Genomic DNA, 12376 nt, shown 5'->3' with positions numbered 1-12376 from the left:
CCTTCACCCACTTCCGGGAGGATAAGACACGTGACGCATTTGCGCAGTGACGTCATCGGTTTACGGAAGTTCAATGAACGGATATGCGGCCATCTTGGGATGACGCGTCGAGACAATCTTGAATTGTCAAATATTTTCAACCATCATGATCATTTATCAGTCGCCCTTCCTTCGCCTCTTTCTTTTCGGAATGCCGAATTCGAGTTTATTCAGAGAAAGGATCAGCGAAAGACATAGAATTCCGGGCGGTGTATAAGGGTTTAATAACAGTTGTAACTGACATAATTAATTTTAAGCATCACGCGAACATGGGTAATGTTTTACTGGTACCATTTTCAAATCTTCAACACGACGACCGAATCAAACTTTACTGTCGTGGAAAACGTTTCCACGCTGTTAATTTGAGATTGAAAATTAAAATTAATTTTGTACGTTATTTTTACTTTGACCATCGATTTGAGAAATAAAAACGCCATCCCGAGAATCAAATTCACTCTTGTACCTTTAACATGCACGTTTCCTTGTAAGGAACTTCAAGGTGAAGAGGATACCGTTGGGCCCATGAGAGCCGGTGCTAGTGTTGCCAACCTCTGGTTGTTTGTCCGTGCTCCATCCCTTTAAATGCCGAGTGTCACGCACTGAAGCAACACGTACCAGTCCTGAAGTCTTTTAGAATGACTCGGCCGGGATTCGAACAATCGACCTCCCAGACTCCGAGGACGCTCTGTAACCATCGCAACGATGAGTCTGGTTTTAATCTCAATTTAATAACAATTGAAATCCCTTAAAAACAAACAAAAATAAAGCCGTTTGAAAAGGTAAAATAGGTTGTGAAGACAAACGAGCTCAAATGAGCTGAGATCCTCGTCCTCTTAATGATGACGTCATAAAAACGACTATGACGTCATTGTGATGCGTCAGGTTTGCGATAAATTATCTGTGCTAATGCCCGGCTTGATTCCCGCAAACAAAATTCGAACAGCTTGCCTCGTTTGAGATAATGGTAAAGGCGATTTCCATTAGCGGCGATATTATGACGTCAACTTTTTTTCTCGGAAGAATTTCCAAAATCGGAGATGGTTACCGCCTGCGCGTGGGCTTTCTGCATATACATGGCAAGTTTCACGAAGATCCGATGAAAAATCTGGGTTGTGAAACAAAAAATGTCAAAAAATAGAAATGACGTCATAAAAATTGATATGACGTCATAGTGATGTATCATATGCGCGGTAATTAATCTCTGCTAATGCCCTGTTCGATTCCCGGAAAAAAAATTCAAAAAGCTTGCCTCGTTTGAGAATTTTTTTTAGGCGATTTCCATTAGCAGAGATATTTTGACGTCATAACTTTTTTTCAAGGAGGAATTTTCAAAATCGGAGCTGGTTACTGTCTGCGCAGGGTATTTGTACATATATATGCCAAGTTTCAGGAAGTTTCGATGAAAACTGAAGGATGTGAAACAAAAAAGTCCACAAGAAGAAGATGAAGAACAACAACGTGAGTAAGACTTAGAGATCCTCCACGAGGATCTAAAAAAATTGTGGGGTTTCTGCCATTTCGCATACGTAATATTTAGATGATTTCTATTGAAAGGAGCAACGACCAATAAGATGGAGAGATATCGCTGTTTGGTTTATTTGCATCTCCACACAGCAAGGCAGGGGGATGCGAAAGATGGCAGTTTGCAGCACAAGTTAGGTACAAAAACATCCCTTTAACCTACTCCTTCCTTTTACTATGACCAACACAAACAAGGTGAGTTCCTAACAAATAAAACAGAGGCAGATTTGCACCAACTGCATGCCAATTACAACACTAACGGTGAGGCTGAACACCGATTTAAATAATCTGGGGGGGCAGACCTGGGAATACTCGAGGTGCTGCTGCATTCCACAACAATTCAATGTCATCGTTCAAAGCCAAGGAAATAATGGAGTGGAAGATTTTGGTTGAAAGAACTATGTGAGGGGAGAAGTGGGAGGGGGGGAAGGAAAGGGGGGAGGAGTGTGTTGGCTGATTTTACTACACAACAGGGTGGAGAGGGGAGAGGGGGAGACGTGGAAGTGGGGGAGAGGGGGAGACGTGGAAGTGGGGGAGAGGGGGAGACGTGGAAGTGGGGGGAGAGGGGGAGACGTGGAAGTGGGGGAGAGGGGGAGACGTGGAAGTGGGGGAGAGGGGGAGACGTGGAAGTGGGGGGAGAGGGGAGACGTGGAAGTGGAAGTGGGGGGAGAAGGGAGATGTGGGAGGAGTTAGGGGAAGATGTGGGGTGAAGGATCAGAATACATTGGTACATACCAACAATAAAAGAATGCTATGTTTTTACCTACATGCAATCATTGGCAAAATCTCAGGATGTGCTTACCTTATCCCTTATTACAAGGCTGCAACAATTCCTTCACCGATCAAAATTGCATTTTTTTTGTACTGTATACATACATATGGAATGTAGGACGTGGTTCGGGGTCATATAATTATGTTTTCAAGGCATCGTATTTATGAGAATTGAGGAGGAGAGGAGGAAAAAAAAAATCGAAGAAAAAGAAAGCGTGGAAGAGTTGGGATTGGGAGGAAATGGGTGGTTTGGAGAGTTTGTGGTGGCGGTGGGTAAATGTGGAGGATTTTGGGTGGGGTTAAGAACAATGGAGCAATGTTGAATCAGAGAAGGGAGAAAGAAGAGGAAATGCATGAGGACACAATGAGGTTTATCATTCCTATAGTCAGTAAGTCTTGTAACCCCGTGCAAACAAATAATATATTGTCAGTTCATATTCTCTTGAGATTGGTTTGTGTTGTGAATAAAGACGACATTGCAATATACATCAACGGATCAAATTTTAATGGAAGTAGAAGAACCACTCCTTTCGTGTCTTTTGACGCATCGGGGTGCCGAGACAGTTTTCCTTGGCTCGGGGGCGCAGTCCTGAACAGGTCCCCACTCCGACGAAGGATACTCAAATGGCTCATTCGTCCCAGGAAGCTGGTACTCGTTTTGTCGATCTCGAAAGGATGACAGGTTGAGTCAACCCACCTGGTGTTATTTTAACGGTATGAAAGGGGCTCAAACTCAGGACCCGAAGATCTTAAAGCCAGCCACCTTAACCGTTCAGCCAATGCCAGGTTAAAATGTTCATAGGTTAAAAGTAATAAATGAAAAATGGGGGTAACTAGATCCATGGCCCAAACACAAGATCCCCATATGTCTATACATTGCCTTCAATTAAATCTTCATTAAAGTGTCGGTAATTATTTTATCAAACACTCCAATTGCACTGTAGCATTTAAAAATGGAACTTAAGATTGTGTGTTCTAATTGGAATAGAACACTCCTTCAAAACATGATTATAAACGGAGTCATAAACAATGCTCTGGACATGTGCAGGAATAGTTATACCGCTGCACAGTTACGGGTTACTTTGGGCATTGGAAACGCCCGATCACATCATGTGGAAACATGGCATTAGAAATCTTGAATTTTCAACACTTATTCACAAACTAAAGGTCGATCACGCAGATTAAACCAATGTTTAAAGATAAGACCATTCACTCTGTGCACCAATGAAATTTCACCAAGGTCATGGGTCACTTGTATCGAAGTTTGAAGTCTGTGGAAACTGGGTTTAATGATGGAATGGGGGAAAAAGAAAAAGAAATGTTTTGGTTTGAGGGGGAGGGGGTAGGGGAGGCTGCAAGTTTATCAACTTGTATGTTAATTGGTAACAGTGTCTCGGCAGATGATAGGGGTGTGCAAATGTTCAAACAGTGTGGGATTGCACAGCAAGGCATAACATCCCTAATTATTGTTAAAAACAGTTGAACACGGAGGAACATCGCAATGGGAAGTGTTAATTGGCATTTGATAGCATTAAATAACTTTGAATGATGCCGTGAGAGTCGGGAAAGAGTTCCCAATCAAACAAATGAGCCTCTGCACAGGAGGGTGGGTCTCCGTTGATCCATAAAGGCCTAATGATGATGTCCGAGTGACAGCAGGAGAGGGAGAAGACATCCGGACACGATCAGGATCAGGTCTACACGACCAGGAGGTGGCGGGGCGGCACCGAGAGGCGATGCCACCTCAGTCCGGTGTCCATGCCCCCTTCCCGTGTCCCACACCTCAGGGAGTACATGCACGGTGGCCACGTACAAGAAGGTGCCGGCAGAAAAAAGGAGGGCAAGACCTGGTGCGCTAACCCGCATCAATGCTTCTTTACTGCCCTGTAAAAAGACAGATATGGAATGGTGAAACATTATTCATTCATTCATTATTCCATCAGATGGTGAATTCAATTCCTTTATCTCACACACATCTGCTTCTTCGAATAGGAAATCACCAAACAAGGAAAAATAAAGCTAATTCAGGGGGTGGACACCAAAAGTTTTTCTGATTGAAAACTTGGAGAATCAGGGCACAGAGGTGAGAGGACACGAGGAGCAAGAACAGAATAGCGCCGGTAAAAAAACCACAAATGAAGGAAATGCAGGGCAAGCAAACTGATTGTGAGCATAAAACAAAACCTGAGATACCAATGATACAGAGGGCCTTAGATTCCAAAGCCTCAAATGAAAAGTGAGAAGCATTACCGATCAAAAGAGAGGAGCTTTCCTGTGTAACACTTCAGATGACGACATTACACACGATTATGACAAGGAATGACAGGTACCTTTGACACAGGAGACCATTCGGCCCCATATACCTGCGCGACACCAACACCAAATTAAACTCGAGAGTTCATAGAACACTTTACCACGCTCAGTGTTTAAGTACATAATTCAATTGAAATAAAATAATGATTTTAAAGGTCGTATTAAAAAAAATTCCCGAAGTTTAGTGCCGTTGATGGTGTCTTATACACCACCTTATTTAACATAACCAAGTCCTGTAAAACGGAAGGGTTTTTAAAGTGGTAGAAAAGGCAAAAAAGGTGATACAGTGTTCAACTGAATCATTCAATTGAAATAAAATAGACACTTTAAACGTTGCAGAAAAAAACATTTCAGAAATTTTTTTCAGAAAGAATATTTTTAACCTCCGCCATCGAAGATGGATGGAGGTTACTGTTTTCACCCCTGTCTGTTTGTTTGTTTGTTTGTCTGTTTGTGAACAGTATTACGGAAAAAACTCCTGGACGGATTTCGACGAAACTTGGTGGGGGGGATTAGGTATGGTCCAAGGATCATGCCATTAGATTTTGGACTTGGTCCAAAGTCCAATATGGCCACTATGGCGGCCATTTTGAAAAAAATATTTGAATTTTTGTTTTTGCATTTCTAAATGTTTTCAGTGATTTCCAACCAAAAAAAAAAAATTTGTTAGAGAAAAAAAAAAAAATTTTGCAACTTTTTTTCAAAAAAATTTCGATTTTATTTGAAAAATATTTGAATTTTTTTTTTTTTGCATTTCTACATGTTTTAAGTGATTTCCAACCCCCCCAAAAAAATTTGTTAGAGAAAAAAAAAAATTTGCAACTTTTTTTTCAAAAAAATTTCGATTTTATTTGAAAAATATTTGAATTTTTTTTTTGCATTTCTACATGTTTTAAGTGATTTCCAACCCCCCCAAAAAAATTTGTTAGAAAAAAAAAAAAATTTGCAACTTTTTTTTCAAAAAAATTTCGATTTTATTTGAAAAATATTTGAATTTTTTTTTTTTGCATTTCTACATGTTTTAAGTGATTTCCAACCCCCCCAAAAAAATTTGTTAGAGAAAAAAAAAAAACATTTGCAACTTTTTTTTCAAAAAAATTTCGATTTTTTTTTTTGGGCATTTCTACATGCGTGTCGATCTAGTTTAGTTTATTCAATCGTGGTTCAGTAGAGTCTGATCCGTTTTGACCTACAATGAATAGGATATCAGGTTCACTTAAGTGACCCAGCAGTATTGGTGGCGGAGGTTTTGCACTCGACCGAGTGCTCCCCCTCTAGTTGTATAACACTGCATTTACAACGGTGAATTTCCCCCAAAAAACAAAATTTGGAACTTTAGTGCTGTAGATGCAGTCTCTTACACAACCTTATTGAACACGCTACATTATTAACAACACCCATTGAGCACCAACACACACAGAGGTAAAAATACTAAAAATCAAATACCACATGTACCATGAGCACAAGAGTACAAAAACAGCATATGTTCCTTGCAACGGCAAGTACCCACCATAACCACCCTTGGCACTACATGTACAACCACCCACAGGCCACTAAACATATTAAAGCGACACCAACACCACAAACACATCAATCACATTGACATCCTCCAAAAAAACATCCCCCAAATGAACAGCAGAAACTAGAAAAAAAACACATCCACACAAATTCAATCAACAAACTCGGCCTAAACAGTATCCTGGGCAATAAACCCACCTATCCATGACCAGACCAACTACTCTCCAGGGTGTGATCATGTTCAGCTTGCACACCTCCGCTGTGGACACCACCCACAGCTCTTATGCTGCAAACACAGACTCGACGACACTACTGACGACACCTGCAATCTCTGCCAGGATGCCCCACACACACCAAAACACATTATGGAAGACATTATGGTCCTGGCTTCACTTAGACAACACCACATCATAGATGCAAGGCATCTCTGGGTCACTCCTGGGGGATCAATCGGCTATCTCCGTACAAGCAGAACTGACCGGGCAACACAACAACAAGAAAAAGAGCAATCAGAAATTGCAGACCCTCGCCAGGACTTGTTTTGTGCGGCGTTTGCGAAATTTTGTGTGGTGTATTTTGTGTGGTGATTGTGCACTGGTGTGTTCCATAATTAATGAGACATAACTAGAACTGCCACTTTATAACTGTTGACAGTGAGGACCGGGTACCAAGACGTTACGCTTTGATGCAATCCTACTTTGATTGGACACTTGACCCTGACCCATAATGTTTATTATGATTCAATTGAATTTAGAATGGGATTAAAATAAATTAAATTCAAATCAAATGGAAGACCAAATCGGTACAGTCCTGCATTGGAATAATCAGAAGAAACCGGAACAAGTAAAAAGCAAAGATGAAGTCATCAGGAGGAAGCTGGATAGGATTCACATTTCAGCTGCTACTCTTCTACCCTCAAACACATACAGGCACCAGCAAGTGAGCCTAATCAAATCAAAAAAACCCCAAAAGAACCCAGATCATTTAAAAAAAAAAAACATTCTGGCAGTCCGATCAGGTTGAAAATTATAACATGTATTCCCATCACGACGAGATCATAATGTTGAAGTTTCACATCGAGTGATTAAGCGGTTCAAGAGAAATAATTTTATAATATCTTCGCTCAATCCAATATGGCTGCCAGACCATGTGACTTATCAATCATTTGTGAATACCCTGGTATCCCCAATGGTTGGGAAACATTTGTGTAAAGTTTCCCCTCGATCTGTCCTGTCATTCTGGAGAAGATTTTTATAGGTTTTTGGGTAAATCAAAGATGGCTGCCAAAACACGTGACCTATGATGTCATATGTGAACCTTTTGTTCCTCATTGATAGGCGGTCATACGTGTAAAGTTTTGTCTAGATCTGTTCAACCACTTCAGGGAAGAAGATTTTGAAGGTTAAAAAAAACGAACAATATGGCTGCTGAATCACGTGACCAATGACATCATCAACATTTTTTCTGTGGACCATTTTATCCTTGGATGACCCTCAGAAAATGTTCATACCGATGAGGTGCAAGGTTCCAGATATGCAATTATGACATCATGACAAAGTCACCGATGACATCATAAAAATCACACTTATTCCCCATGAGGAGTACTTGCCGTGTGCCAAGTTTCAATTTTTCCTTGGTTGGTTTCAGAGATACAGAGCACCAAAGTTTTCCCATTTTTCCAAAATCGCCGCCACACCATACGACCAATGACGTCATTATAAATTAAACATTCTGCATGAGTCGTCACTCCTGCGGTGAAAATTTTGTCTCAATCAGACAAGCAGTTGCAGAAAAAAAAGACGAAAGTTCTGTGCAGACAAACGAACAAATACACCAATGTCATCCGCAGGGTGACCCGTATCTTGCCAAAAGGTGACCACGTGTGACTTCTTTGAGGTCACACTGAGGTGAACAGAGCTGCTATCCACCAGGAGCGACTCCTTGAGGAATATCTGCCTACGAGAGATTCCGATGAGAATCGTTCTACAGAGTAACCATGAAAAATATGCTTTTTCCTCATAACGTCACCAAATGACGTCATAATGTCTCAAGCATGACATATCTAGAAAGCACTCAGCGAGGTGTTCAATTTGAGGTATTACACGATATGGTTCCTAAAACTTGAAAATTTGACCTTGGGGTCAAATATGTTTGACCTGAGGTGCTAACCATGAAGGTCATGGCCAATCACCACCAAAAATTAATCAGCTGAGCGCCAGACCATGAACTATATTCCCATGAAGTTTGAAGATGATCCGATCAAAATTATTCAAACAATAAGGGTTTCGTCGACTCCCCTGATTTGCGACAAAGTGATCTTGACCTTTGACCTTGACCTTCAAAATTTTATGTGCTGAAAGGGACCTCTATAGGCCTCTGATATGCGAAGTTACAAAAATTTCCAATGATAACTGCTCTGCAGAGTGATTTTTTCGTGATTACAGACCAAAAAAAAAACAACAAAAAAAAAAAACATATGAAGGTCAAGGCCAATCACCACCAAAAATTAATCAGCTCAGCGCCAGACCATGAACTATATTCCCATGAAGTTTGAAGACGATCCGATCAAAATTACTCAAAAAAAATAAGGGTTTCGTCGACTCCCCTGATTTGCAACAAAGTGACCTTGACCTTTGACCTTCAAAATTTTATGCGCTGAAAGGGACCTCTATACGTCTCTGATATGCGAAGTTACAAAAATTTCCAATGATAACTGTGCTCTGCAGAATTTTTTATACGTGATTACAGACAAAGAAAAAAAAAACAAACAAAAAAAAACATACAAGCTGACTAACATATCTTGCAAAAACTTCGTTTTGGCAAGATAATGAAAAATCACTCAGAGCGACACTTGGTAAAACAGCACAACAACGGCACTCTGGAGAGCACATAGCTCTGCTTGGTGGAACAGTTTATGTTTTGTATCCCATTGATGGGATAGTCATCTCTTCCACAGCTTTTTGAGATAGAGTGGTGTGTGTGTGTGTATGTGTGTGTGTGTGTGTGTGTGTGTGTGTGTGTGTGTGTGTGTGTGTGTGTGTGTATATATATATATATATATATATATATATATATATATATATATATATATAGTTTTTTAGCCCTATCAATTTTAGAAATATAATGGTGACCTTTTAACATGTGTTGACCTGAAAACTAATTGGTGGTTGAATTCAGTGACCTGACGTGAAAATCCTGTTCAAATTTTAAGTCAGTCGGATGAAGATTGACAATTTTAGAAATTTGGCCTGTTGACCTTTTGACCTCAAAATAATTGGTGCTTGAATTCATTGAACTGATATGCAAATGGTCTTCACATTTCAAGTTAATCAGATGAAAATGTACAATTTTAGAAATGTGGCCCATGTTGACATTTTGGCCGATGTCGACCTATTGGCCAACATTGACCTCAAAATTAATAGGTGGTTGAATTCAGTAACCTGATATGTAAATGCTCTTCAAATTTCAAGTCAATCGGATTAAAATTGAGGATATTAGAAATTTGGCCCATGTTGACCTTTTGGCCTCTGTTTACCTCAAAATGAATAGGTGGTTGAATTCAGTCAACTGGTATGCAGAAGAGGAATGAGGAGGGGGGGGGTATGAATGGAGAAGGAATGGTTTACCTGTGCGTTTGCAGATGGCAGATTCTGTTTTTCGATACCTAACTTGGCAATGCTGTTACAAACATCACAGCTGTGGGTTGTAAACGGGCTTCTCCAGTGCCCAGCGTGTGGCCATTTGAATGGTCTTCAAATTTCAAGTCAATCGGATGAAAATTGATGATTTTAGAAAATTTGGCCCAAATTGGCCTTTTTTGACAATTTGGCCTATGTTTGCCTCAAATTAATCGGGGGTTGAATTTAGTGACCTGACATGCAAATACTCTTTGCATGTATATGAACATGCAAATACTCTTCAAATTTCAAGTTAATTGGATAAAAAAATTGAGGATTTTAGAAATTCGGCCAACGCTGACCTTTTGATCAGTGATGACCTCAATAAAATAGGTGGTTGAAGTCAGTGACCTGATATGTAAATTATTTTCAAATTTCAAGACAATTGCATGAAAATTGTCCTATTGGCATGGCCTATTGGCCTATGTAGACCTATTCGGCCGACCAAATTTCACGAAATTTCAATGCGGGACCATCGCAGGGTCGGTGACATTAATGTCCGAAAATTTCAGAACGATCAGTTGAGCAGTTTCGGTTGGAGGCGAGCGGATAAACAAACACACAAACAAACAGACAGACAGACAGATCGAAATGCAATACCCTCTCCTTCGGTGAGGGAAACAACAACAATAATACAACAACAATAATACTCGTTATTCTTGCTTGTTTGTGTCCTTTATGATGTCTTTAAAAATAGTAAGTTTCCTGTTTGTAATGAATTTAAATTTTGTTTGACAGCCAGACAGGCAGATGGAGTAAAAAAAAAATTATTAACAGAATCGGTGCACACACTGTTATGGTCACTGCCTCTAACTTATGTCTTATGTCTACCTTCTCTACCATAATCGGGATCATTACTTGAAAGGTCAAACCTATCGATCTATTTATCTCTACGTCTATCTTTTGTACAAACTTGGTTAAAAAGCAACCCTGGACTAGATCTAGAAAAATCCTCATCCGCTCAACCCTCCCTCCTGTTCCTAAACCCCAAAAAGTTACAGGCATGGTCTATATTCAGTGATGAAGACAAAGTGGACCAGTTAGTGTAAAGGAAGGCAGAGAGGTGGAAAGAGCAATCTTCCTGATTGAATCGCAAGACCCCGTGGTGCCTCAGTGGTTCCATGTAGAGTGTAGACGACTATCTGAGAGGCCAACACTTTCTTGCTGAGCAAGAGCAGGAATGGTTGAAAGGGAAGTTGAACGTGACGAAGTCAAGCAGATGGGTAAAACCTGAAGTGTCACGAAAGACCTTTGCTGCGATATCATTGATAGTCGTAGCACGTGGCCAAACGCCAAGTCAACTGGAATGGTGGCAGTTGAAATCACCAGAGATTATGAAAAGAGTTGGGGTGGGGGAGATCGGTGGGAGTTCAAGTTGGCGAAGAGAACCTCAAAACAGAGTTACCACAGTTGGGAGGGCGATAAACCACAAACATAAACAAGGCATTGATACGGAGAGGAACACAGATCCAGAAATATTCCAAAGGAATGAGCGTGGTGCCGGCACGCGCACGGGCAAGAGCAGAAGAGAAATGAGGAGGGGGGGGGTACAAATGGAGAAGGAATGGTTCACCTGTGCGTTTGCAGAATGCACATTCTGTTTTTAGATACCCAACTTGGCAATGCTGTTATAAACATCACAGCTGTGGGTTGTAAACAGGCTTCTGCAGTGCCCAGGAAGGAAGAAGTGGGAAGAGGAGTGAGCATGGTGAGATAATGAGAAGTGGTCAGAGGAAGAGGTAGATGAGGGGATGAATAAACAGCAATGGATTCAGTGTAGCTCACGTGAGGAGACATGAATGCACACACGCACTAAGAGATAAACCAATGACAGGATGAAAATCTTTTTGGTATTTTTTTCAAAAATGAGCAGGAAGGAAGGGGGGAGGAGGATGAAAGCAGGTAATGGAGGGAGGTGTAAGAAAAAGGTGAAGACAGGGGAAAGACAAGAAGATAGCACGAGAGGACACCGAGCTCAGGTGAGGTGAAGGTGTAAATTTTCTGAAAAGGGGAAGCCAGAGAAATGTATTTGAATGAGGTAAAGGACTAAGATGAGGATGAAGAGTAAGAGTGATCAGAACAAAGGGCAGTGCAGGCAGGCCGTGTCCTACTACATTGCAGGAAGCAACACCAAAGCAGATACAACAATGGATACAACAACGTTTTACAATAAACAATCAAACAACAAGCAGGTCCACAATTTAAACGGCAGGATGGCAGAACGGAGTTTGTGGAGGAGTGAAGCACATGTATTACACTTTCCTTGATCCGGCAACAGAAATGTTGCTCCGATTGCTGTGACAATGTCAGATTACAATGTGACAATCTTCCCCAAAATATCAGCATTGGCCGTCAGCGTGCGATCCCACGCGCGGTGCTCAAAACAGATGCTTCATGTAAATTACAGCAATGCTAAACTTGCGACCAAGGAGCACAACGTTCTTTATCTGAACGTACAAGCAGTTTCCATTCGAACATGCTCCACATATTTTGTGATCACAAAACAACTGGTCATTTGATGTTCTTATATGAAGCAA

The 12376-nt window shown here is 40.8% G+C and overlaps 2 protein-coding genes across 2 annotated transcripts in view; both read right to left on the bottom strand.

Annotated features, from left to right (window-relative positions):
* Positions 1-43, bottom strand: part of LOC147032464 (TNF receptor-associated factor 3-like) — an 88206-nt gene extending 88163 nt beyond the window's left edge. The window contains exon 1 of the mRNA XM_085870099.1: positions 2-43. The gene's annotated coding sequence lies outside the window, so the exon portion shown is untranslated. The remainder of the gene's footprint in view (position 1) is intronic.
* Positions 44-2819: 2776 nt separating this feature from the next.
* The window catches only part of SLC39A9 (solute carrier family 39 member 9), a 28577-nt gene continuing 19020 nt past the window's right edge, over positions 2820-12376 (bottom strand). Inside the window, exon 7 of the mRNA XM_085870100.1 lies at positions 2820-4215. Within this exon, the coding sequence (XP_085726226.1) occupies positions 3964-4215 (252 nt within the window). The 3' untranslated portion in view covers positions 2820-3963. The remainder of the gene's footprint in view (positions 4216-12376) is intronic.

Source organism: Eptatretus burgeri, chromosome 2 (genome assembly GCF_056783735.1).
Source record: "Eptatretus burgeri isolate ZD-2024b chromosome 2, Ebu_testis_v1, whole genome shotgun sequence".
Lineage (NCBI taxonomy): Eukaryota > Metazoa > Chordata > Myxini > Myxiniformes > Myxinidae > Eptatretus > Eptatretus burgeri.
This window is presented reverse-complemented; position numbering and strand designations above follow the sequence as displayed.